This window comes from Ursus americanus, chromosome 5, assembly GCF_024610735.1.
Source record: "Ursus americanus isolate L20-20 chromosome 5, mUrsAme1.1.p, whole genome shotgun sequence".
Taxonomy (NCBI): domain Eukaryota; kingdom Metazoa; phylum Chordata; class Mammalia; order Carnivora; family Ursidae; genus Ursus; species Ursus americanus.
The window spans coordinates 78,879,453-78,905,271 of record NC_142131.1 but is presented as its reverse complement, the minus strand read 5'-3'; the positions used below and the strand labels follow the sequence as shown (position 1 = coordinate 78,905,271).

The window sequence follows — 25,819 nt, the reverse complement described above, 5'->3', positions numbered from 1 at the left end:
TTTTTAAATTTATTCAATTTTGAGTGTTTGGGTCTTGGGTACCATGGCTTCAAAGTGCACTCCAACCACTGAAAACTATCTGTCCATAAAAATCATATGAATCGGCCAGGTACACTCTGTGTTCTTGAAATTTTTAAATGCATATTCACATGTGCTAGCCACTAAGCAAGTAATCTCCCTGAGACTGGAACATCAGAAAAAGAATGTGGAAGAGGAATGATACCAAAATTGTGAACCTGAAGTCATCACCTGTGAATATGAGAGATTAACCAAAAACATCATGACGTGTGAGTACTATAGAAAGGATCAACAAAAGCTGGGAGAACAAATGAACAGTAGCCCAAGTTGGCACCAAGGCCTTCCATTTTGATCACATCTCTAAGTTAAGCTGAGAGTCTGATCAAAGGAGGGGAATTGTGAAAAAGAAGTTCCACAGGGCCACAGGGTCACAGGGCTATAGGAGCCACAAGTTAAGGCCTGACCTCATTAAACCAAGATCGAATACCTCACCTAACTACAGTTTCACTCCCCTGGGCATTTGTAATTTAACCAGTCAGTGTAGGAGTTTCTGATCAGCCATGGGAAATTTGCCGATAGACCATTTCCCTTCTTCATAGGAGAACAATCCTGACTAAAGTAATTCTTGGGGAGCCAGCGTGGCTCAGTTAGTGAAGAGTCCTACTCTTAATGTCAGCTCATGTCTTGATCTCAGGGTTGTGAGTTCAAGCCCCACATTGATTTCCACGCTGGGAGTAGAGTGTACTTAAAAAATTTTTAAAAAAGCAATGGCTTCTTTGCTCATTTTTTTTTCCTTTTTTTCTTCCTCACTTCCTTTAAAAACATTTGTTTTGGGGGCGTGTGGGTGGCGCAGTTGTTAAGCATCTGCCTTCGGCTCAGGGCGTGATCCCAGTGTTCTGGGATTGAGCCCTGCATCAGGCTCCTCTGCTAGGAGCGTGCTTTTTCCTCTCCCACTCCCCCTGTTTGTATTCCCTCTCTCACTGGCTGTCTCTCTCTGTCAAATAAATAAATTTAAATAAATCTTAAAAAACAAAGCAAAACAAAACATTTGTTTTCCTTCACTTCAATAGAGCTCCTTTGTATTTGCTAGATAAGATACTACCTAATTCATGACTCATTTAATAAAGCCAATCACTCCTTCCTATTTATTCAGTTGAATTGTCTTTTAATAGATAATATGCATTGTCTCTCCAGGGGAAGGTATTTAGGCATGAGATGGGGGGTGTCTGATCCAGAAGCTCTTGGGGAAAAACCCCTATCCACTGACACCCCAGACATTCACATGTTCCTTCTGCAGTTCACAGGAATAAAGTTTGTTCTCCAACAGCCCTCTGAAAATGCCCCAAATAGTTAAATTCTTTAACTGACTTACACCCATCCATCAGCCATCCTGGCCCTCAGCCTTCCAAGTCTACAGCACCCAAAATCAAGCATTCAGAGTGTCCCACCCTCAGACGTACAGATCTCTAATTCTATTTTTAGATCTGTACTCAATCCAAAGAGATTCCTTGCTTACCAGTTCCTGAGGGAAAAGAGACTTCTGGTGTCAGAGCTGAGCTCTGAATATGTTCCCTGGCAGTGCAGGAAATGCTGAGCCTGGTTGAAGTGGTCCCTGCAGCCCACAGCAGGAGCACCCCTCTGCACAGACTGGCCTTGCACAGCAGAGATTAAAGAGCTAACTGTCACCCCAAATGTCTACACTGCTTGTGAGGAGCAGGCAGGACTTAAATCATCTCTGGCCTCTGCTCCACCCTCACAGGAATCTGGCCAATAGTAAGAAGCAGTCATCACATTGCAGAGCCCCACATTTCCAGAAACAGAAAGTGATATCAAAGTTCAGTAGGTTTCTATTCTGAAAAACACAGCCATTTCCAAGAAGTGAAACTGAAAGACACCATGGCCACTGATTTTGTGTGTTTTTGGCATCATGAGTAAGAAGAGGGAACAGGATCCCAGGCAGGAGGCTTCTAGTGATGTCTGAGAGGCCACACTAACCAGGATAAGGGATCCAGGCCAGACAGAATCTGAATCCAGAATAAGAGAACACAGACCTGAGTGCTGGGAAAATGACACTCATGGCCCCCCATTAAATTTGGACAGCCCAAACTCTACGGAGAGTGAAGTCTTATAAAGAGTGTATCTAGTCCTTGTCCCTGGTTCCTGGCACATAGCTTCAAAAACCTTGGGGATTTCCTTAAGGGATAGGAGTTGACTTTGTTATGCTAATGAAGTGATTCCAGGCAGGATCCTAGATAGCTTCAGGTCACTGGCTGGTCACTAGAAAGATCAACCACTGAATAATAGGTGGGAATTTGGTCCAGCTGAACCTCTGGGGAGGAGAAGGGGGGTTGGAGACTGAATTCAATCAAATGGCCAATTATTTGATCAATCACATCCACATAATGAAACCTTAATCAAAACCCTGGACACCAATGCTCAAGTGGGCTTCTTGGTTATGTTTGCATTGATGTTCTGGGAGGGTGATATAGGCATGGAAGCTGTGTACTCTCTCCCCGACCTCACCCTATGTGTATTCTTTTAAATAAAACTGTACTTGTACTGGTAAAGCTTTCCTTACTTCTGTGTATCATTCTTATTATCAAGCCTGAGGGGGTTACAGGACCTCCCTAATTTGTGGACAGTTAGAGGTCCAGGTGACCTAAGGAATCTGCTCAAGTACAGCTAGTGTCCGAAGTGAGGGTAATCTTCTCAAGGACTGAGTCCTGATATCTGGGAAATCTTTGTGAACTCTGGGGGGTTAGTGCAGGAATTAAAAGGCAGTATACCAATCTGGGGTGAAAACTGACTAGAGAGTAACCCTGTATCCTTGGCAATCATGTTCTGGCTTTAATTTTTTTTTCATTTTTTTGATTGAAAAGAAATCTGCTATGTAATGTATTTATTTATTTATTTTATTATTATTTTTTAAAAAATTTTTAATGATTTTTTATTATGTTAGTCATCATACAGTACATCCCTGGTTTTTTATGTAAAGTTCGATGATTCATTAGTTGCATATAACACCCAGTGCACCATGCAATTTTAATTTTTAAATATTTTTTATTTTGTTATATTAGTCACCATACAGTACATCCCCAGTTTTTGATGCAATGTTCCATGATTCATTATTTGCTTATAACACCCAATGCACCATGCAATATGTGCCCTCCTTAATACCCATCACCAGCCTAGCCCAATCCCCACCCCCTCCCCTCTGAAGCCCTCAGTTTGTTTCCCAGAGTTCATAGTTTCTCATGGTCCATTCCCCCTTCTGTTTACCCCCCCTTCATTCTTCCCTTCCTTCTCCTACCAATCTTCCTGCTATTTCTTATGGTCCATAAATGAGTGAAACCATATGATAATTGTGTTTCTCTGCTTGATTTATTTCACTTAACATAATCTCCTCCAGTCCTGTCCATGTTGCTGCAAATGTTGTGTAATCGTTCTTTCTGATGGCTGAGTAATATTCCATTGTATATATGGACCACATCTTCTTTATCCATTCATCTGTTGAAGGGCATCTCAGCTCCTTCCACAATTTAGCTACTGTGGACAATGCTGCTATGAACATTGGGGTGCATATGGCCCTTCTCTTCACTACGTCTGTATCTTTGGGGTAAATACCCAGTAGTGCAATTGCTGGATCATAGGGTAGCTCAATTTTTAACTTTTTAAGGGACCTCCACACTGTTTTCCAGAGTGGCTGTACCAACTTGCATTCCCACCAACAGTGTAGGAGGGATCCCCTTTCTCCACATCCTCTCCAACCTTTGTTGTTTCCTGCCTTGTCCATTTTTGCCATTCTAACTGGCATAAGGTGGTATCTCAATGTGGTTTTGATTTGAATTTCCCTGATGGCTAATGATATTGAACATTTTTTCATGTGTCTGTTAGCCATTTGTATGTCTTCATTGGAAAAGTGTCCATTCAGATTTTCTGCCCATTTTTTGATTTGATTATGTGTAATTTATTTTTAAGAGTTATAAGACATATACAATAATATGTCCCTCCACAAGCAATGGCCATTCATTAAATTTCCATACCAGAGGGACTGTGCCATCCTTAAAGGTCTATTTTGTGAATGTATGAGCAAATATGAAAAATGCATCTTCTCCTTTTTACAAAAATGGCGGCATTCCCTACACAATGTCCTGTACTCTGGGTTCTTCATTTACTTTTGTAATTGTTCCAGATGAAAACACTCGAAGCTCCTTCGGTTAAAATATTTTTATTAATGTGTTCTCAAACAACATCTATTTTTCTGACAAGTAGGTCAAGAAATAAAATCTATGTGAATAAAGCTGTCACTTTAAAAATGAAGAAAAAAAAATGGGACCTGCCCAACCCAGTAAACTCTGCTGATGCCCTGCAAATAGCAACTACCTCTTCCAATTTGGAGGTTACCCTTTCACACACACCACATTTTGATTGAAAAATAATTAACATAAACTATTGTCTTAGTTTTCTATGTGCACAGCATTGATTCAACAACGCTATACGTTACTCAATGCTTGCCACAATAAGTGCAGTCACCATATGCCATTGTTACAATATCAATGACTATATTCCCTATGTTGTACTATTCATCTCTGCAACTTACACATTTTATAACTGGAAGTTTATGGCTTTTTAATTTTCTTTTTTTATTTTACCTTTGCCCCATCCACATCCCATCTGGCAACTACCAGTTTGTTCTGTGTTTAACAGTCAGTTTTGTTGTTGTTTGTTCAGATGTCACATATAAGTAAAATTATATATTTGTTTTTCTCCTTCGGCCTTATTTCACTTTGCATAATAACTTGTAAGTCATCCATGTTGTCACAAATGGCAAGCTGTCATTATTTTATGACTGAGTAATATTCCATTGTGTGTGTGTATGTATATGTATATCTATTCATCATCAATGCACACTTGGTTAAATTTATTCCTATGTAATTTGACATTGGACCAGATGGATTTAAGTGATATATCCAGAATGCTCCATCCTAAAACAGCAGAATACACATTGTTTTCAAGTGCATGTGGATTCTCCAGCTTGGATTGCATATTAGACCACAAAACAAGTCTCAAAAAGTTTCAAAAGATCAAAGTCATACCACATACCTTTCCAGACCACAATGCTATGAAACTAGAAATCAACCACAAGAAAAAATCTGGAAAGAGCACAAGTACATGGAGGTTAAATAACATGCTACCACAGAATGAATGGATCAACCAAGAAGTGAAAGAGGAAAACAAAAAATTCATGGAGCCAAATAAAAATAGATACACAGTGATCCAAATTCTTTGGAATACAGCAAAGCAGTTCTAAGCCTCAAGTTTATAGCAATACAGGTCTACCTCAAGATAAGAAAGATCTCAAATAAACAACCTAACCTTACACCTAGAGGAGCTGGAAAAGGAAGAACAAACAAAACCTGGAAACAGTAGATGGAAGGAAATCATATAGATTACAGCAGAAATAAATGAAATAAAACTACAAAACCAATAGAAAAGATCGATGAAATGAGGAGCAGGTACTTAGAAAACATCAACAGAATTGATAAACCTTTAGCCAGACTTGAAAGAAAGAAAGAAAGAAAGAGAAAGAGCTCACATAAAATCAGAAATTAAAGAGGAGAAATAGAAAGTGACACGATAGAAATACAAAGGATTGTAAGAGAATATTATGAAAAATTGTAAAGCAAGAAGTTTAATAACATAAAAGAAATGGATAAATTTTTTGAAACATGTAACCTCCCAAAACTGAATCAGGAAGAAATAGAAAATCTGAACAGACTGATTACCAGCAATGAAATTGAATCAGTAGTAAAAATATTCCAACAAACAAACATCAGGACCCGATAACCTCACAATGAATTTTAGCAAACATGTAAAGAAGAGTAAATACCTGTTCTTCTCTAACAATTCCTAAAATAGAAGAGAAAGAAAAACTTCCAAATGCATTCTATAAAGCCAAAATTACCCTGTTACCAAAATCGGATAAAGTCACTAAAAAACAAATAAAACAAACAAAACAAACAAAACAAAACCCAAAAAACAACTCCAGGCCAATTTCTCTGATGAACATAGTTGCAAATATGCTCACAAAATATTAGCAGGCCAAATATAACAAAACATTAAAAAAATCATTCACCTGGATCAAGTTGAATGTATTCTAAATGCAAAAGTGGTTCAATAAATGCAAATCACTCAAAATGAATCAATCCATCAGAAAGAATGATTATCCAACATTTGCAGCAACATGGATGGGTCTGGAGGAGATTATGCTAAGTGAAATAAGTCAAGCAGAGAAAGACAATTATCATATGGTTTCACTCATTTGTGGGACATAAGGAATAGTAGGGAGGGTGGTAGGAGAAGGAAGGGAAGAATGAAGGGGGTGGTAAACAGAAGGGGGAATGAACCACTAGAGACTATGGACTCTGGGAAACAAACTGAGGGTTTCAGAGGGGAGGCGGGTGGGGAATGGGCTAGGCCAGTGATGGGTATTAAGGAGGGCACATAATGCATGGAGCACTGGGTGTTATATGCAAACAATGAATCATGGAACACTACATCAAAAAGTAATGATGTACTGTATCGTGACACTAACATAACAATAAAAAATTTTAAAAAATGAATCAATCAACATGATACATTAAATTAATAAGAGAAAGAATAAAAACCATATGATCATTTCAATAGCTGCAGAAACAAACACTGACAATGCATAACATCCATTTACATTAAAAAGATTTAGAGGGAACAACCCTCAACATAATAAAACCCATGTATGCAAATCTCACAGTGAACATCATACTCTCATTAATTCTTTCAAAGAACCAGATTCTAGTTTCCTTCATCTGTGCTACTGTTCTTTTTTTTTTTTTTCCATTTCATTGATTTCTGCTCTAATCTTTATTATTTCTCTTCTCCTGCTTGGCTTAGGCTTTGTTTGCTGTTCTTCCTCCAGTTCTTTAACATGTAAAGTTAGCTTGTGTATTTGGGATTTTTCTATTTTTTGGAATGAGGCTTGGATGGCTATGTCTTTCCCCCTTAGGAACGCCTTTGCAGTATCCTATAGGTTTTGGACCGATGTGTTTTTGTTCTCATTAGTTTCCATGAATTGTTTAAGTTCTTGCTTAATTTTCTGGTTGACCCAAACATTTCTTAAGCAGGATGGTTTTTAGCTTCCAACTGTTTGAATTCTTTTCAATTTTTTTCTTGGGATTGAGTTCCAGTTTCAAAGCATTGTGATCTGAGAATATGCAGGGAATAATCTCAGTCTTTTGGTATCGGTTGGTTGAGAGTTGATTTGTGACCTGGTTTGTGGTGTATTATGGAGAAAGTTCCATGTGTGTTCGAGAAGAATGAGTATTCTGTTGTTTTAGAGTGGAATGTTCTGTGTATATCTATGAAGACCCTCTGGTCCAGTGTGTCATTCAAAGCTCTTGTTTCTTTGTTGATTTTCTTCCTAGATGATCTGTCTGTTGCTGAGAGTGGAGTGTTGAGGTCTCCTATTATTAAAATATTCTCAATATGTGTCTTTAATTTTGGTTAACAGTTGGCTTATGTAGTTGGCTGCTCCCATGTGGGGGCACAGATGTTTACAACTGTTAGATCTTCTTGTTGGGTAGACCCTTTAAGAATGATATAGTGTCCTTCTGTATCTCTTATTACAGTCTTTAGCTTAAAATATAATTTGTCTGATATAAGAATTGCTACCCCAGCTTTCTTTTGAGGTCTGTTGGCATGAAAAATGGTTCTCCATCCCCTCACTTTCAGTCTGGATGTATTTTTAGGTTCCAAATGAGTCTCTTGTAGACAGCGTATGGATGGTCATGTCTTTTTATCCAATCTGCAACCCTGTGGCATTTTATGGGAGCATTTAGGCCATTCACGTTGAGAGTGCTTATTGAAAGATATGATTTTATTGCCATCATGTTGCCTGTGAAGTCCTTGTTCTATAGATTGTCTCCCTAAATTTCTGGCCTCTTGAGGTCTTTCTTCTTTTATAGAACCCCTCCTTAATATTTCTTGCAGGGCCAGCTTGGTGGTCACATATTTTTCAGTTTCTGCTGGTCTTGGAAGCTCCTTATCTCTCCATCCATTCTGAATGACAGGCTTGCTGGATAAAGTATACTTGACTGCATTTTTTTTCTCACTTAGTACCCTGAATATGTCTTGCCAGGTCTTTCTGGCTTGCCAGGTCTCTGTGAACATGTCTGATATTATTCTGATGTTCCTCCCTCTGTATGTAAGAAATCTCTTCCCCTGTCACATTCAAGATTGTTTCCTTGGATCTATGATTTGCGAATTGTACTATTATATGTCGTGGCATCAGTCTGTTCTCAAGGACCTTGGTAAGGGTCCTCTCTGCCTCTTGGATACGAATGTGTTTCCTTCCCCAGATTAGGGAAGTTCTCAGCTACAATTTGCTCAAATATATCTTCTAGACCTTGCTTTCTCTCCACTCCCTCATGGATCCCAAGTATTCTGATATTGGATTGTTTCATAGCATCATGTATCTCTCTCAGTCTGATCCCTTGGGCTTTAATCTGTTTTTCCCATGCCTCCCCAGTTTCCTTCTCTTCTGTCGTCTTATCTTCTAGCTCACTAATTCATTCTTCTCCCTCATTTACACTGGCAGTCAGAGTATCTAGTTTAGACTGTATTTCATTTGTATAATTTTTAGGTTTGGCCTGATTAGATCTCATTTCTGCCCTTAGAGTTTCTATTTTGTTGCTAATATTTTTCTCAAGCTTAGATATCAACTTCATAATTGTTACTCTGAAGTCTATTTCTGAAATCTTGCTTATATCCGTATCCATTAGGTCTATGGCAGAGGCCACAGTCTCTGATTCTTTTCTTTGTTGGGGGTTCCTCCTCTTAGTCATTCTGTTGAGGGGTGGTTGAGGGAATGTACAGAGTCCAAAGTATTAACCACAACCCAAACAAGATGCATCTGTTTTATAGGGACCTTAGTATTGTCATCCTCTTGTTCTTCCAATCTTTCTTCTGGGGGATGGACCTGCTGCACTGTTACTCAGGCAACCCTGCTTGGGCAGAGTTGCCCTGACCCTGTTGGGGGGTTGCTCAGTGAAAACCAGTTTTTTGGGGGCTTTTGTCCTCTGGAAGTTTTCCCTGGTGGCTTTTTGTGTCTCTCCTGAGAGTCAGAACAGAAGTGACTGCATCCAAACCTTTATCTCAGAACAGAGAAATTGCTGTCTGCTCTTCACTGAGCTCTCCAGGTCACACTTCCTCCATTTCTGTCTGCCCTGCTAAAAACCACAGCCTCTCCAGTTGTGTGCCCCACAGCAACACTCCCAGTGGTGGAACCCAAGGCTTGGCCTGTCTCTGCCCTTTGTGCTTCTAAATATGCTAGCCACCCCCCCTCCCCATTCTCACGTGCACGTGTACATCCACCCGCAGTTCCTGGATCCTGTTTGGGGGATGCACTAAAGTCCTTTCCCACCAGTACTGGTCTGCGAGTTTGTGCCCCATCACCAATGTGGCATGCTTTTGCGCTCCAGTGTTATTTTACCTTCCCTGCACCAGCTTATGGTGGCTCCCTCCCCTTCTGGTTATCTTTCAAAATCTGCCAGTAGATTCACAACTCCAACCTTTCTACCTCAGGACAGGTGGCATCTTTCTGCTTGTAGAGATCCAGATATATATTCATACATTTCAGGCTGACTATGTGGGTGTTCAGAATGATTTGGTAGATATGCAGCTAAATTCAGGGGGCTGGTTGAAATAGGGTCCCCTACTCCTCCGCCATCTTTTCTGTCCCCAGTATACTGCCTCTTAATTCCTGCACTAATCACCCAGAATTAGCAAAGACTCCCCAGTTTTCAGGGCTCAGTCGTTGAGAAGATTACCTTCACTTCAGATACCAACTACACTTGGGGGGATTCACCAGGACCTCCAATTGTCTGCAAATTAGAGAGGTCCTATAACCTCCTCAGGCTTCCTAATTGATTAGAATGATTCCCACGAGTCAAGAAAGTGTTATACTTACAAGTACAGTTTTATTTAAAATGATACACATAGGGTATGATCTGGAAGGGAATACACAGCTTCCATGCCTCTCCCCATGATATCAGGACACATCACCCTCCCAGAACATCAATGGAAACATCAACCAAGAGGCCTACTTGAGCACCGGTGTCTAGGGTTTTGGTTGGGGTCTCATATAAAGACATGATTTATCAAATCATTGGCCACTTGATTTATTTCAATCTCTTTCTCTTCTCCTACCTAGGTGTCCAGCTGGCCCAAAGTCCCCACCCTCTATTCACATGGTTGGTCTTTCTAGTGACCAGCCCCTGACAGGAAGCTATCTAGGATCCTGCCTGGAATCACTCATTAGCATAACTAAGTCAGCTCCCATCAGTCAGGAAATTCCCAGGATTTCTGAAGCTCTGTGCCAGGAGCCAGGGACAAGGACTAGATACACTCTTTATTATACTTCACTCTCCCTAGCATTTGGGCTGTCCATGGTTAACAGGTGAGGCATGAGTGTCATTTTCCTGGGACTCAGGCCTCTGTTCTGTGATTCTGGATTCAGATTCTGCCTGGCCTGGAGCCTGGGGCCTGGTTAGGGTGTCCTTTATGGGTCACGGAGAAGCCTCCTGCCTGGGATCCGGTGCCTTCCTCTCACTCATGATGCCAAAAACACACAAAATTAATGGCCATGGTGACTTTCAGTTTCACATCCTGGAAATGGCCGTGTTTCTTGGAAAAGCAGTCCTTAGGACTTTGATTTCACTTTCTGTTTTGCAAATGCAGGGCTCTACACTGTGATGACTGCTTCTTAACTACTTGCCAGATTCCTATGAGGGTGGAGCAGAGGCCAGAGATGATTTAAGTCCTGCCCGCTCCTCACAGGCAGTGTAAACTTTTGGGGTGAAGGTCAGCCCTTAAAGCTCTGCAGTGACCACACCAGCACACAGGACCTGTTCCAGTGAAAGGCCAGCCTGTGCAGAGGAGCGCTCCTGCTGTGGGCTGCAGGGAGCCCTTCATCCAGGCTCAGCATTTCCTGTGCTGCCAGGGAACACATTCAGAGCTCAATTCTGACACCAGAAGTCTCTTTTCCTTCAGGAGCTGGTAAGCAAGAAATCACTTTGGATTGAGTACCTGTCTAAAAATAGAATTAGAGATCTGTAGGCCTGAGGTTGGGAGAGTCTGCATGGTTGATTTTGGGTGCTGTAGACTTGGAAGGCTGAGGGGCAGGATGGCTGGTGGATGGCTGTAAGTCAGTCAGAGCATTTAACTATTTGGGACATTTTCAGAGAGCAGTTGGAGAACAAACTTTATTCCTGTGAACTGCAGAAGGAACATGCGAATGTCTGGGGTGTCATAGGGATAGGGGCTTTTCCCCCAAGAGCTTCTGGATAAGACACCCCCCATCTCATGCCTAAACACCTTTCCCTGGGGAGACAATGCATACATTATCTGTTAAAAAACAAAATACAAGTAAATAAATTTTAAAGAGCCATTAGCTTTATTAAATGATTCATGAATTAGGAGCATCTTATGTAGCAAATAGGTAGGAGCTCCACTGAGCTGTAGGAATGGAAATGTTTTAAAGGAAAAGAGGAAGGGAAAAAGAAATTATTAGCTAAGAATCAGTTGTTTTGGTCAAGATTGCTCTCCTGTGGAGAAGCGAAAGTGTCTATCAGCAAATTTCCCATGGCTGATCAGGAAATTTCTACATTGACTGGTTAACTTATACATGGCCAGGTGTGTGAAACTGTAGTTAGGTTAGGTATTTGGTCTTGGTTTAATGCAGTCAGGCCTTAACTTAAGTGGCTCCTATGGCCCTGTGACCCTGTGGCCCTGTGGAACTTCTTTTTCACAATTCCCCTCCTTTGATCAGGCTCTCAGCTTAACTTAGAGATGTGATCAAAATAGAAGGCCTTGGTGCCAACTGGAGCTACTGTTCAGTTGTTCTTGAAACTTTTGTTGATCCTTTGCCTGGTATTCACATGTCATGATGTTTTTGCTTAATCTCTGATACTGACCGGTGATGACTTCAGGTTCACAATTTTTGAATCATCCATCCTCTACATTCTTTTTCTTTTTTTCCAGTCTCATGGAGATTATTCACTTGATGGTTAGCATCTGTGAACATGCATTTAAAACTTTTGATAGCATACAGTGTACCTGGTAGATTATTATGATTTTTATAAACAGGATTATTTTTAATTATTAGAGCATACTTTGAAGGCATGGTTCCCAAGACCCAAATACTCAAAATCAAATAAGTCAGAGGAAGACCCCATGAATGGAGTCATCTTTTTAAGCCAAGTGGTTTGCTCAGTGATCTAATGTAGTTGTGTTTCAATCTCCCCAGAAGTGTCAATCTGGATGTACTAGGTGATGTTGGTCACAGTACAGACAGCTCTTTCTCAGCTACAAGATAATCAGAGGTTGCTGATTGTCAAGAAAATCTCTGGCCAGAGAGTCTAAGGATCTTTGTTGGGTAGCTATGCTCTTAGCAATGGATTTTGCATTATATTTAGGTGTTAAGGACAGGTTCCTAATCAAAATGCTATGTAAATTTACTGTTAACCAGGCAAGCATAATCCTGTCAAATAAAGCAAAAATTATTATTAAAAAAATAAATAAATAAAAATGAATGAAAAAATCTCATTAGTAATGTTTTTCTTGATTGTTGAAAAGAATATTTTGGATACATTAAGTTAAATAAAATATATTATTTAAATTAAAAAAAAAGCAAATCCTGGGTCGTGAATGTGTTCTGGTCAGCCTTTTTTAACTCAATGATATAAATCCAAGGGTGTTGGACAATGAGATGTCTTATTTTGCTTGAGAAGAGTTAGGGATATGATTAGATTTTTTTTAGCCTAAAATAAAAGGTTATTTTAAATTCTGGAGTTTATTCCCCCTTCTGAGCAACTGTCTCAGGCATACAGCTGAGGGCATTATTTTTCCAAGAGTATGCCAGAGTAAAGGAAAGGAACAAAAGGAGAAAGGGTTTCACATTTAGTTAAAATATGAAGCCCTGATCTATTGTTTTAGGTGAAAGCAGTCTACCTCAATGTTAACTACTTATCTTCCTCATCAGTTTGATTTAGAGATTTTTAATATCCGTACAGGACCAGGTGTCAGGTAAAGCCTTCTTTAGCTGTGAATTGTGTACCCAAGACTCAATACCTTCTAGTTTTGTTGCAATGTCAGTGGTTGGAAGCACTTGGTAAGATCCCTTTCAATTGAGTTCAGAAGCTGTATTTTTCTGATGACAATTCCAGAATACCGTCACCAGGCTCTAGACTATGACCAGGATCCTTTGTTTTTTTTTTTAAAGATTTTATTTATTTATGTGACAGAGAGACAGCCAGCGAGAGAGGGAACACAGCAGGGGGAGTGGGAGAGGAAGAAGCAGGCTCATAGCGGAAGAGCCTGATGTGGGACTCGATCCCGGATCGCCAGGATCACGCCCTGAGCCGAAGGCAGACGCTTTAACGACTGCGCTACCCAGGCGCCCCTGACCAGGATCCTTTGAATTGAGATCTTGGAAGACATCTTTAACGTATTGATGACAGGCTTGATGGTAAAACATTAGGTATTTTTCCAGAGTTGGTCATACCAGCATGAGACAACAAGGGATCAGCAGAAAGTTGTATACCAATAGACGTTGGTCTGCCAGTGACTATGTTGGGGCAGGGACATCTAGTATTTTTGGCTAGTTTAAAATTTTTAAGTTTGAGAATCCCATTAGATCTTTCTATCTTACCTGATGATTAAGGGTGGTAGGGCCAGTGATGATTCCAAGAAGTTTGCAAGGTTTTTGTTAAAGGTGGTATAATTTGTCCAATGAAACGGCTGCCTCAATCACTAGAGATTATGGAAGGTATATCCCATGTGGCAAACACATTTTCTACCGGTTTCTGTGCCACTATGAGGGCATCAGATTTGGAAGGGGAAATTTTCAACCTAACTGAAAAACACACATATAATACATGAATGTATTGATAACCTGTACTAGGTGGCAGTTGGATAAAGATGAGCTGCAGCTGTTCAAAAATCCCAAAAGAGGAGGGCATCTGGGTTTGTAGTGAAACTGATAGGCAGCAATTAACACTGATGGAATTGCATTTACTTTACACCCAATAAAACATAATTCCTGACTTGAGGTTATATTATAAAGCTGAAGTGATCAAGATAATTCAATATTTATGGTAGTCTCCTTAGATAAAATGCTCAAGTCCATGTTGTACTGCACAGTAGCAGTGAAGAATGTAGATAATGGGGTGTGAAGGGACAGGACTGACTTTGTCATATTGCTGAGCAATTGACTGACCTGGAGAACTTGTAAGAGCAGGGGAGTTAGGAGGGCTGGGGAACAGGGTGTCAGAGGCATTATCAGATTTGGTAATCCAAACCCGGGTGTCAGGTCCACACCCAACTCCCTACAAAGACATTTAGATGACAAACAGCAAACCTCTGCAAAAATGTTTGATAGTTTGTCAAAAATTTAAATATATGATTCAATCATACAAAATGAGGAAGTCCTACCATTTGTAACATGGGTGTGCCTTGAAAGCATTATGCTAAATAAACTAAATCAGACAGACAGATACTACATGATCTAACTGATGGGTGGAATCTAAAAATAAAAATAAAATAAAATAAATTCATAGAAAAAGAGACCAGACTTGTGAGTTCCAGGCTCCCTGACTTGGTTGTGTGAAGGGGTTTCTTCTGTCTGTGAGCATGTTATGTATTCTGCTTGCCTATACGTTTGCCCCTAATATGGGATGGGGAAGGCTGAATGATTTTATTAGTGGTCCTGTAGGGCCAAGGCCAGCCACAACATAAGACCTGGGCTAGAGCCCTTGAATCCTTTTCCTGGTTTGTCTAAATACCATCACAACCTCCACGTGTACACATCTCACCTTGACTTCCCATGTGCTAGATTAATTGAAAACAACCCTGTCTCTTCAAAAAGTTAAAGTCCAAGACAGTAATGTTTCATCCCATATTAGAGGCTTGGTATCATGAAAATACACCTGCAGGTCTTACACTTAAAATAAACAATCTGTTAGACTCTGCTTCGTGTCCTTAGTGCCCAGGAGGTATAGGACACATTTCTACTAAATGAATGGAGCACAACATACCATTGCATACCTTTCACTTACTTGTTGATGGATAAGTTAATCTTCTTTCCTAAATCTGTCACCTGAAATGCTGAATCCAGCTCATACACACCCCTTTGAAAAGCAAGTAGAGGCTGGGGCAGGCTATACCCTTTCTCTCCGGGATGGGAATGGTAGTTTAGCACAAGCTTACACTTTTCCAGACCATTTCTATGACTATGTAGGACCCAACCCTGGATTTTGCACATGTCTACTCACCTGAACCTGTGCTGGGCCCTATTAGACGGATTGATTCAGGCCCTACAGCCCCAGGACTGATTCTTATCCCCTGATACCTGCTCATCTTGTCCCTGCCCTGCACCTAGTACTAGAAAAATCCTACACATGAGACTTTTTAACAGTAGTGTGCCTATGTATCACTGCCAGGTCAGGGTGTGAGATGGGTAACTCTGTGAGAGTTTGCAGAATCTTCCAGGACCACTCCTGGGTGGTGAGCGTCCAAGAAACTGACCCAGAGGTTGAAGAGAGGCCATCAGCAATCAGCCCAGGGAGCAAGTGGCTCCCCCAAGCTCCCAACTTGCAGGTACTTTTCATGTTATACCTGTGATCTCCTCTATCTGAACAGGGTTTGAAGGTCCCTCAGTAAAGAAACATAGGCCTTTATAGAGGGAGCTCAGAGAGCAGATTCAACTACAGAGGGCAGTTATGCTTGCAAGGAGAACCAGACCCTATGAGCAGATCTTTCAAAGTCTTCTGAAGGAGACCAGCAATAAAAGATGCATTTCACATAAGAGCTAAGTACCCATGCAACACACATGCATGCACACACAAGAATATATCTGAACAATGATTTTACCAACAGTTTGCCTACCGCCCATTTTGATCTACTGCATCTATTCCAATGGGTAACTTTTTTGAACTCTTGTTATAATGCACCAAATAGATTTCATGACCTAAGAAGCAGAACAAAAAACACTCATTAATGGATATCCCATGCAGGATCCTATGTATTTAATGTCATGCTCAATTACCTTGAGCCATGAAGCAGGGACCAGGCTAGAAACCTAAGGCATCAAGGACTTGGGTAGTTTGAATGCAATGTAGACAAAGTCCCAAATTATCCCCATTTTATCATTATAGGGAAAGGGTGAGGGAAAAAATCAGCATATTGATTTATTCTAGGAAAGTATAATAAACACCTGCATCATCAATGGGCATGAAGCACAAAAGGACCTGGTCTGGGACCCCCTACTTGTGTTCCCTCTCTCACTGGCTGTCTCTCTCTCTCTGTCAAACAAATAAATAAAATCTTAAAAAAAAAAAAGAGTCCTCCTCACTGAGGTAAAGGATGAAGCTGGTGTCCAGCAATAGGGACAGTTTCCCCAAAGCAGATTCACATGTAAACTGTTATACATTGTCTAATGTCTGTTAGACACCTTGTCCCTAAAACCCCACCCCTAGTCCCTAAGCCACAGAAGGTCCATCCAGTGTTCCAGATAGACTCTCTCAACTCCAGGTTACCCCCAGAAATTGTCATTGTCTTACATACTACTTAGGCTCTGAAAGAATATGAATGGCAAATTCTGCTGTTCCTTTCCAATGCTGTCCCCATTGGAAGACCCCCAGTGCTATGAACATGGAGGTGATAGGCCCATTGCCTCCCCACTGGAGGGCTAGATGGGTTTGGAGCAGCCAAAGAATTTGGGTGCTAGGTTTTGTCCCTGAAGAATATCAGAGAGGGTCCCAATTGTGACCACTCACTGAAATGGATAAGCCAGTCCTCAAGCTCTCCTTCCCTGGTGTCAGGCTCCACCTTTCATGTCTTCATAGTAGCAGCGTTATTAGCCAGGTTGGTTTGTAGGAGCTTTCTCACTTACCTGCTCCAGGAAGCAGGGGGTGACTGTGATCGGACAGATATCAGTGGACTTCCTCACAACTTACCTCTCCCTGGGGAAGCGTCCAGCCCTCAGGAAGAGACAATTCCTTCTGGGATATTCCAAAACCATGTCCAGCCCAGAATCCTTCAATAGGAAGGAAGCAAGTTGGGTTGGGTTGTGGTTGTCCTAGGAAGAGCCTAGAAAGAAGGTGGGAAGTTGTGCTGGGAAGAACGGGGTTATCTTGCAGTGTTGTCTCCTCAAGTGCCTTTCCTTATCAGAGCTATGTGATTTCTGGATAAAGTTGGTGCCCTAGCAGTTGGGAAATCTGGGAGGGCCACTTTCAGATTCTATTCCTGTAATTGACTTCAGTTCTCAAAATGGTGGAGAACCAGCTTCATTTTCTCCATTCTGGAGGGTGGGGCTCCTGCAGCATCTGCCTGAAGCTTATGCAGGGTTTTTTGTGTGCCTTCAGCACAGAGGCCCAGGGGAGGATGGAGGTACTTTGAGACAAGTCTTTTTACCTTCCACCTGAGATTATTCCTCTGAGGTCAGCACCTGGACTAGTGAGAAGTCCACATTCAGCCCCTGTGAGTCTGACCCTTCAGGTGGGTGCAGACACTGCCTGCAAAGTTGTTCGTTGGGTTTGCTCAATGTGTCCAGCTCAGGAGCTAACTCACTTCCACCCATGGAGATCAGAGTCTCAGGCATTTCCTACCTTTCTACTGAGAGCTGTAATTGGCTGTCTGCATGTGCTCATCTTTATCCACAGCCAGTTGTCAAGTTCATGTGTGAGCTTGCATCTTTGCCTTGCAGTTGGTTGTACCTGGAATCTGTCTCTCTGTCCCCTGCCTCCTCCCTGAATGATTCCTCAGTCTTTCTCCCATCATAGCAGTGATTGTCTCTGTATGTCAGACAGAGAGTATTTTTCTGATGTCCCCAAAATTTATGGCAGGAGAGAGAGATTCAGGACCAACTACATACAGAAGAATATACACAGCAACAATCTGAAAGAACTGAGATATTTCTCTATTTTAAATCTTATACTTCCTCATGAAATACAATGATCACCTACACACTGAACAATCATCCCAAGAAATAGAACATTTCTAACAACTTCTGCTTCCCTCTGTGTTCTTACTCACTCTAGTTCTGTCCAGAGCCCTGAGTGACAATTTCATGCAGTACATATTTATGATTCCTTTCTTTCATTTGTGGCATTATCACTTACAGATGCATGCCTAAACAGTATGTTGTTTAGTTTTCTTGAAGCTTTATTTAAGGGAAATTTTATGGGTTCTTAATATTTAATTTCAACACGATGCTAAAAGACAAATTCCTCTCTATACAGCTGTGGTTCATTCCTTTCAACTTGTGTAGCTCAACTTATTTATCATTTCTCTGTTAATGCCTATCCTCTCCTTTTTCACAGTTATGAAGACTGCTGCTAGGAGCACACATCCACATGTCTTCTGTAATTTTTGCAGAGTGACTCTTCAGTATAGTCCTAAGGGTGGTAATGCTGAGTCCTGAAGTGCATGAAGGTACAATTTTATAAGATTCTGACATATCTTTTCTTCAAAGTGATTGTATTGATTTACATTCCCAGCAGCCGTGTTTCAGAGACTCTATCATTATACATACTCACCAATTCCCAATTTGGTCTGACTTTGGAAATTTTCCAGTTCAATAATGTATGATGTCATCTCATAGTAAGTACATAGATGTGCATTTGTCTCGTTACAAGTTAAACTGTGGTACTTTGTCTATTTTTTAAAGATTTTATTTATTTATTTATTTGAAAGAGAGAGAGATCACACACAAGGGGAGAGGGAAAGAGAAAAGCAGACTCTCCGCTGAGCAGGGAGCCCAATGTGGGGCTCGATCCCAGGATCCCAGGATCATGACCTGAGTGGAAGTCAGATGCTTAACCAACTGAGCCACCCAGGTGCCCCTATTTTCTTTTTGTACTAACATGTTTCTTTTTCTGACAAAGTTCTGTTCATGTCTTTTGCCCATGTACATGTGGGATTATTTCCCTTTTTCTAATTGATTTCTGGAATTTTTAAAATACCTTCCTTCCATTGATCCTTTGTTGACTGTATTTGTGCAAGTATCTTCTCCCGATGGGGAGATTTTAAAACTCTCTTTTTACATTCGTTTTCGTGAAGAGAAGCTCTTCACTTTAATGAAAGTATCACAGTGTTTTATACAGCTGTCATCTTGGTAATTTATAATTCATCCAGCTGCTCATGCCATCCTCTTTGGAGAAGAGAACACCATAGTCTGAAGATGCTTCTTTTTTTTTTCTTTTTTTTATGAGAAATTTGTCAGAAAATTGGGAATAAGCAGAATGTTTCCTGGTGTGTCCATTGGAAACTATGCCATCTTTAAATGCAATCTAGCCCTTCATACCATAGAGCTATTTCAAAGCTCAATGAGTTTTAGTAATTCGTAGCAACGCAAAATAATTCTTTTGTTGGGAATTTCTTCCCATCCATTCAGGCTATAACAAAATACCAAAAATTGGGTGGCTTATGAATAGAAATATACTTCACATACTTCTGGAGGATAGGAAGACCCAGATCAAGGCATCTTTGTTTCAGTGTTTTGTGAGCACTCACTTCCAAGGTGGACATTTCCGTGTCATCTCACACAGCACAATGGGCAAGCTAGCTCTCTGCGGTCTCTAAATCTAGGGTCTCTGAGGCACTAATCTACTCATGATCACTCTACCCTCAAGACTAAGGCACCATCCACAAATCCACCTATTAATACCAGAGCTTTGAGCTTATGAATTTAGTGGAGGACACAAACATCCAGTTCATAGCAGTCATATAGATAAAAATCTGTCTATAGAGGTTCAGAGTCAAGAGTGCTAACCATTACACTATGGAACTGCCACTATCTGTGGAAGTTCAATTGAATTCCCACCCTCACCTTAAAATACAGCATCCTTGTTCCATTTCAATATACTTGAAATAAAATTTTCTCTTTTTGAGATTCTCCATGTAACAAGTAATATCATCTGCCTATTTCCTTCATAAGTAAGCTGATAAATAAAATATTTAACACATTTATTTTGTATTTCTTTGGGAGTCATGATTCTCCCTCTTTTGAAAATTTTCCGTGGAGGACTTGCAAGATGGGGATGAGCATTGAGCACGCCCTTACTGGTGAAAGCATACTAGTAGTCCCTGACAACCTTATGGGTATAAATATTTTTAAAATCACAGTTTCCTCACTCATAGTGAGTGATAAAAGGCCTCATTAGTACTCTAGTAATGATTTCCTTGAATTGCCATGATTTAATCAGATATCTATATTTCAAGACTGTGCAGAATTGAATAGGGATGATTAGAGCTCTTATCTACTTCCTCTGCCACTTTATGTCACATGATCTAAATCCAACCCAAATTCTCCCATGAGGTGACACAAATGGACATTAAGCTGCCATAAGGCAATTATTACCATGAGGACTATGTGCTTGGCTATCACCCTTATAGAACACACATCCTGGTGGGCTTTTCTCTGGTACCTGCCTCTCCCAAAAGACAAGTCCTGCCCATATTTGCTGCAAGGGATGGGAGGTGAGCTATGTCTACAATTCTTCCATGCTCCCCAATGTGCTGGCCTCACTGATTCTTTCTGCAGAATGGAAATGTGTTGAGCTCTATATTGAGATTTTAGGAAAAGCAGACTGTCTGCATTAGTTTCTCATTGCTGTGTAAAAAATTAGCATAAATTTAGCAGCTTAAGACAACGACCCAGATTTATTGGCTTATGCTTCCAGAGAGAGCTGTCCAAAATGAATCTTAAATGAGCTAAAATCAAGGTGTCAAGGGGTGATAGGTATTAAGGAGGGCACTTATCGTTATGAGCACTGTGTGTTATATGTATGATGAATCACTAAATTCTACTCCTGAAATTAATACTACACTATATGTTAACTATAATTTAAATTAAAAAACTTGAAAGTTAGAATAAAATAAAATAATAAAATAAAATAAATCAAATCAAATCAAGGTGTCAGCAAGGTTGATTCCTTCCATAGGCTCCAGGAGACAATCCATTTCTTTGTCTTCTCCAGCATTTGAAAGCTGCCTGAATTCCTTAGTTTGTGGTTCTTATTACACCTTTTTGGATCTTCACTCCAACATTGCTTCCATTGTCTCATCTCCTTTCCTTCCTTTTGTCTTGCCTCCTTCTAAGGTCCCCTGTTACTATGCTGAGCCTATTTGGGTAATCCAAGAAAATCTTTTCATATGAAGATCCTGAACTTCATCACACCAGCAAAGTGCCTTTTGCTATACACGGTAGCACATTCACAGGCTCCAAGGTTCAGGATGTGAACATCTTTGAGTACTATTATTCTGTATTTCACAGGTCCTGACTTTTGTGACATAGGAAACATCAGAGTAGACAACAGTAGTTTCTACTGTAGCATGAAAACAAAATTCATCAGGAAAAATAATTCAGAGTAACATTAGTAAGTGTGACAGAATGGGAATGGGGTGTTGAGACCTGTGCATTTCCTCAGCTGACACTATGTGTCTGTTCTGTTGCTCCATTTGTCTTCTTAATTCACTTTCCTTTTTCCACAGATGTTCCACAGTTAACCAGCATGGATCAGTTCATATCTGACTTCCTGGTAGAAAAGAATTTTCAGCAATTGGCCACCAACTTTGTCCCTCATTACACCACATTAGTCAGTAAGGTAGGGGGGATCATCTCTCCAGAAAATCTTGGTAGAATTCAAGCAGCCCTTAAAGAGGCCAACCTAAAAGATGTGGCTGACATAATTGAGGAATCACTTAAGGCAGCAGAGAATGCTCCCCTGGATGTGGCTGTGATTGGAGAATCTGGCACTGGGAAGTCCAGTTTCATCAATGCCCTGCGAGGAGTTAGTTATGAAGAGGAGGGTTTTGCAGGTGTTGGTGTTGTGGAGACCACCATGAAGAAAACGCCCTATCAACATCCCAAATATCCTAATGTGACCTTCTGGGACCTGCCTGGAACTGGAACCCCCAATTTCCATCCACATGAATATCTAGAAATGGTGGAATTTGCTACCTATGACTTCTTCATCATTATTTCTTCCTCTCGGTTTACCCTCAATGACGCTTTGCTGGCTCAAAATATCAAGGAGATAGGCAAGAAGTTCTACTTTGTTAGAACCAAGGTGGACAATGATTTATATAATGAGAAGAAAAGCAAACCCACATCTTTCAAAAGGGAGGGAGTGCTTCAGCGGATACGAGACAACTGTCTGGCTAACCTCAGCCACATTGGAGTGCCTGAGCCACGCATCTTCTTGGTCTCCAACTTTGACCTGGATGACTTTGATTTCCCAATACTGGAAGAGACCCTGCTGAACGAGCTTCCTGTTCATAAGCGCTACACCTTTGTGCTCCTGTTGCCCAATTTGTCTGATGCTTCCATTGAGATGAAGAGAGCTTTCCTCAAGGAGAAGATCTGGCTGGATGCCCTGAAATCATCTGCTTTGAGCTTCATCCCCTTCATGGCCTGCTTTAATGGCTTTGATTTGCCCCAGCAGGAAAAGTGCTTGAACCTTTACCGGAGCCATTTTGGTTTGGATGAGAACTCAGTCAAAGGGATTGCGGAGAAGCTGAGCATGTCTTTGGAGGATATCAAGAGTTTCACCAAATCCTTGACTATCCAGTTCCTTATGCAGGATGACAGCATAGCAGACAAGGCCATGAAGTGTGCTGAATGCTATTGCTCAGTAAATGGAGGCTTGCCATCCACTCTCTTTCAGTTTTTTAAAATCTACTTTCTGCACTTGAAATTCATCAATACAGTGGCTGATGATGCTAAAATTCTCTTGCATAAAACTTTAAAGAGCTTAAGTCTCAGAAGATGACAGAGAGATGGCTCGGAATGCCTAACTGAATAACAAATGGGCCTCAGCTCTCGTGTTCTGTCGGTGGGGGTGGGGTCCTCTTCCACCTACCAACAAGGCCAGATCTTTCCTAAAGTGGAGAGAATGTCTCTCCATTGGACAAAAGCATTACTCCATATTGATACTCCACTGCTATGCAAAGGTGATTTAACCATGACCTCTTTCTGCATTCCCTGGGCTATATTGCTGAAATTATGACATAAAATTCACCCCATAGTTTTCATTAATCTCCATGTGTTATGAAGTAGTTTGCATTTGCTCAGATAATAAACATTTGGTAACAATCAAGATAACTGTTTTCCATTGGCTTTTCATGAATGATTTTCTCCAGCCAACAGATCAATACCCTCTTCACCAGAGTAAGGGCAATCCAAGACTACGAGCACATATCTAAATGAATAATTTAGTGTGTAGTGGAACACTACAGCAGGGAGGAGTAAGTTGAAAGAGGATTAGGGAAATGTTCTAGGATGTCATATTTTCAGATACTACAGGGGCACAAAGGGAAGGGAACAAAGTCAAAGTTTATATTTCTAAGACTTTACAAACATTAGATGGGATGAGAGACATGTGAACAGGACACAGTGAGGGACAGGAGATATGAGAGAGTGAAGCTGTGTTAGGAATGAGAGTGGAAAGCAAAGTTCAATTAGGCAAGTTGGAAGAATAATGTGCTTTGCTTTCACCCAAATTTTCACATCAGACTTGTGAAATGGGATCAGCAAAAATCAACAATACCTGCCTCAAGGCTCAAGGATTGTTATTCCTGCTATTACTCTAATTGAGATTTTCCCACTTCTTCCCCATCACTGGTATAGGGTAGATAGATCCTTTATGGTGTAGCGGGTATACATGGGGGAGGCTGGACTCAGATTCTTTATATCTCTGAAGGCTCACCCCAGAGAGTGGAGAGCACAGATGTAAAGAGGAGAGCACTACTGGCCCACAATTTCTCAACTACTGCTTGCCCCCTACTGCTCAATGGAAGTCTGCAGGAGGGCAAAAAGGAGTCAGAAAGGGAGAAAGTGAATGATTATGCTATTTTGTGCATAACACATATGTGAAATATTCAATGGTAAGGAACTCTTGACCCTCTTGTATGGCCACATTGCACTTAACAATTTTTGTTCCTTAGATTTTCACATGCACTCCCAGTGCAGAATTCATACTAGTAGGATCCAGGCTGCTTACCATCTTGCCACCAAATCCCATCTATTCTTATAAAGAGCATGGACAGTGAACAAATGCTCCATCTTTTTCATCTCATCAACCAGATGTGGCTGGCACTGGTCTTACACAACCTTCCCCTCCTCCAGAAGTCATGACCTTTTCAAGATGGGCCTTTTTTTTTCTTTTCAATTCAGTGGTCTTAAATTAAGACAGAAAAAGAAAAATCCAAAGGGTCCTTATGGGTCCTTTGGAGAAGACACTTGTGATGAGATGAGAGTTATCAAATATTTACAGATATGGGGTTTATTTTAAAGTTCCTTTTTTTTTTCTAGATGAGACAGGAAAATGAATCTTTCACTGTGGAAAGAAAGAACTCAGAACAAGTTGGAAGTAGGAGAATAAGTTTGAGTGCTTTTGTTTTATCAGACTCATCCTAAGGTCAACAAGGGTGTTCATGTGCCTGGTTGGCATACATAAAAGGCCTACATGATTCCCCTGGCAGTGCAAAGTGTGAAAGAGGGAACTATTAAGAGGGTAGAGAGGTGTTAGGGCCTGGGAAGAAGAGAGCGAGCTGTGAGGTGTCTGTAATCCAAGACGTGTGAGCCCAGTCAATCAATGATAGTATTCAATTTTGGGTCCTTCTCATGTTACCCTGCAAGATTCAGTCAGTCTCTGTCTGAGGGGGCTTCTGAAGCTCCTCCAGGAGGCACGATGATGATTGGCCATCATTTTAAGCATCTGGGTTGAGCCCCGTCATTCAGCAGCCCTCAATAAGATCTCATTGTGACTTAAATTTTTTATACCCCCTGTGACTTCCCCGTGAATGCAAAACTCCCTTTCCTGACATAAATTTGGAGGTAGTGACTCAGATCACCAGGAGGATGGTGTTGTTAAGAAAGGGAAACCCCTCACCCTTGATTTTCCATGCTCCTGTCTGAAGGTATCTTATAGTTTTCTTACCAGCTGGGTCAGTGGTAATACAGTCCGTGTCCTAATTTCTGTCCAGCTCAGGGGCTGTGAGATGACATATTGATTCTCTGAAGTAGGACATTGTTGGAGCAGGTGATGTGAAAAGTCCAGCTCCCAGGTCAGCTGGGCTTCTCTCTCCTACTCTAGCAGCTCTAAGTCAACAAAGCAAGGGACAAATGAGATCACTTTCAGGGGAATGTCATCAAGAAAGAGGGAGATAAATTTTAGTGATCTTTGTTGGGATGCCTTTTCTCCTGCATAATTGTAATGACAGAGAACTTTTATTGAAAGCTAATTGTGGACCAAGTTACTTCTATCATATTTGACCCTCACAGCAAGTTGAGGTGTGGCACATTTATCACCTACTTTTTTCAAATGCAGCCCAGATTATTTAGTCACTTGCCAAAAGTCTAAAAGGTGGGTCATGAGGAAAGGGGGATTGGTCCAGACTCTCCTTTTGTCACTTGCTCTTTGTGACTTTTTCTTTGGGTATTCAAACCAAAGTCCCAGTTGCACCTCTATCCACATTTGAAGGTTCCCATCTGGATCACAATGTACCTGATACCTTGACCTCAGCTCAGATGCTACACAGGTTAGATGCTTCCCCCAGAACAATAAGACTTTATTAATGAAAACAGCAACAACAAAACCAACTGTGTGCTAATCTGAGAAAAAGGTAAGAAGAAAGGTTGCTACTCTACACAATGAAGAATAGAAAGCTTACCAACAGGCAGTATGGTGAGATGTTATGGTCAAGG

General features: G+C 40.9%; 2 protein-coding genes across 9 annotated transcripts in view; one reads left to right on the top strand and one right to left on the bottom strand.

Moving 5' to 3' along the window:
• Positions 1–1,672, bottom strand: part of LOC148110164 (interferon-gamma-inducible GTPase 10-like) — a 78,743-nt gene extending 77,071 nt beyond the window's left edge. For 2 of the 4 annotated variants that reach the window (XM_087862409.1, XM_087862411.1), the window contains exon 1: positions 1,535–1,672. The gene's annotated coding sequence lies outside the window, so the exon portion shown is untranslated. The remainder of the gene's footprint in view (positions 1–1,534) is intronic. The other 2 variants (XM_087862410.1, XM_087862412.1) reach the window with 2 other exon arrangements.
• Positions 1,673–10,829: 9,157 nt separating this feature from the next.
• Positions 10,830–23,205, top strand: LOC123780240 (interferon-gamma-inducible GTPase 10-like). 5 transcript variants are annotated; one of them, XM_087862407.1, is made up of 5 exons: positions 10,832–11,109; positions 15,591–15,708; positions 17,475–17,607; positions 18,432–18,543; positions 21,604–23,205. In XM_087862407.1, exons 4-5 carry the CDS (start codon positions 18,519–18,521, stop codon positions 22,881–22,883), a joined length of 1,305 nt encoding a protein of 434 aa, XP_087718533.1. In that variant the 5' UTR covers positions 10,832–11,109; positions 15,591–15,708; positions 17,475–17,607; positions 18,432–18,518; the 3' UTR covers positions 22,884–23,205. The 5 variants fall into 5 exon arrangements, with proteins under 5 accessions (XP_045635009.2, XP_087718533.1, XP_087718534.1 ...); XM_087862408.1 differs by lacking the exon at positions 15,591–15,708 and having other exon boundaries at positions 17,480–17,607; XM_087862406.1 differs by lacking the exon at positions 15,591–15,708.
• Positions 23,206–25,819: the final 2,614 nt, after the last annotated feature.

Coding starts and splice junctions, on each gene's coding strand:
- LOC123780240 (XM_045779051.2), top strand. CDS start 18,519: ATGCTGAGTCCTGAAGTGCATGAAG. Junction 18,544..21,603: donor GAGTCCTGAAGTGCATGAAG/GTACAATTTTAT, acceptor CTTTTTCCACAG/ATGTTCCACAGTTAACCAGC.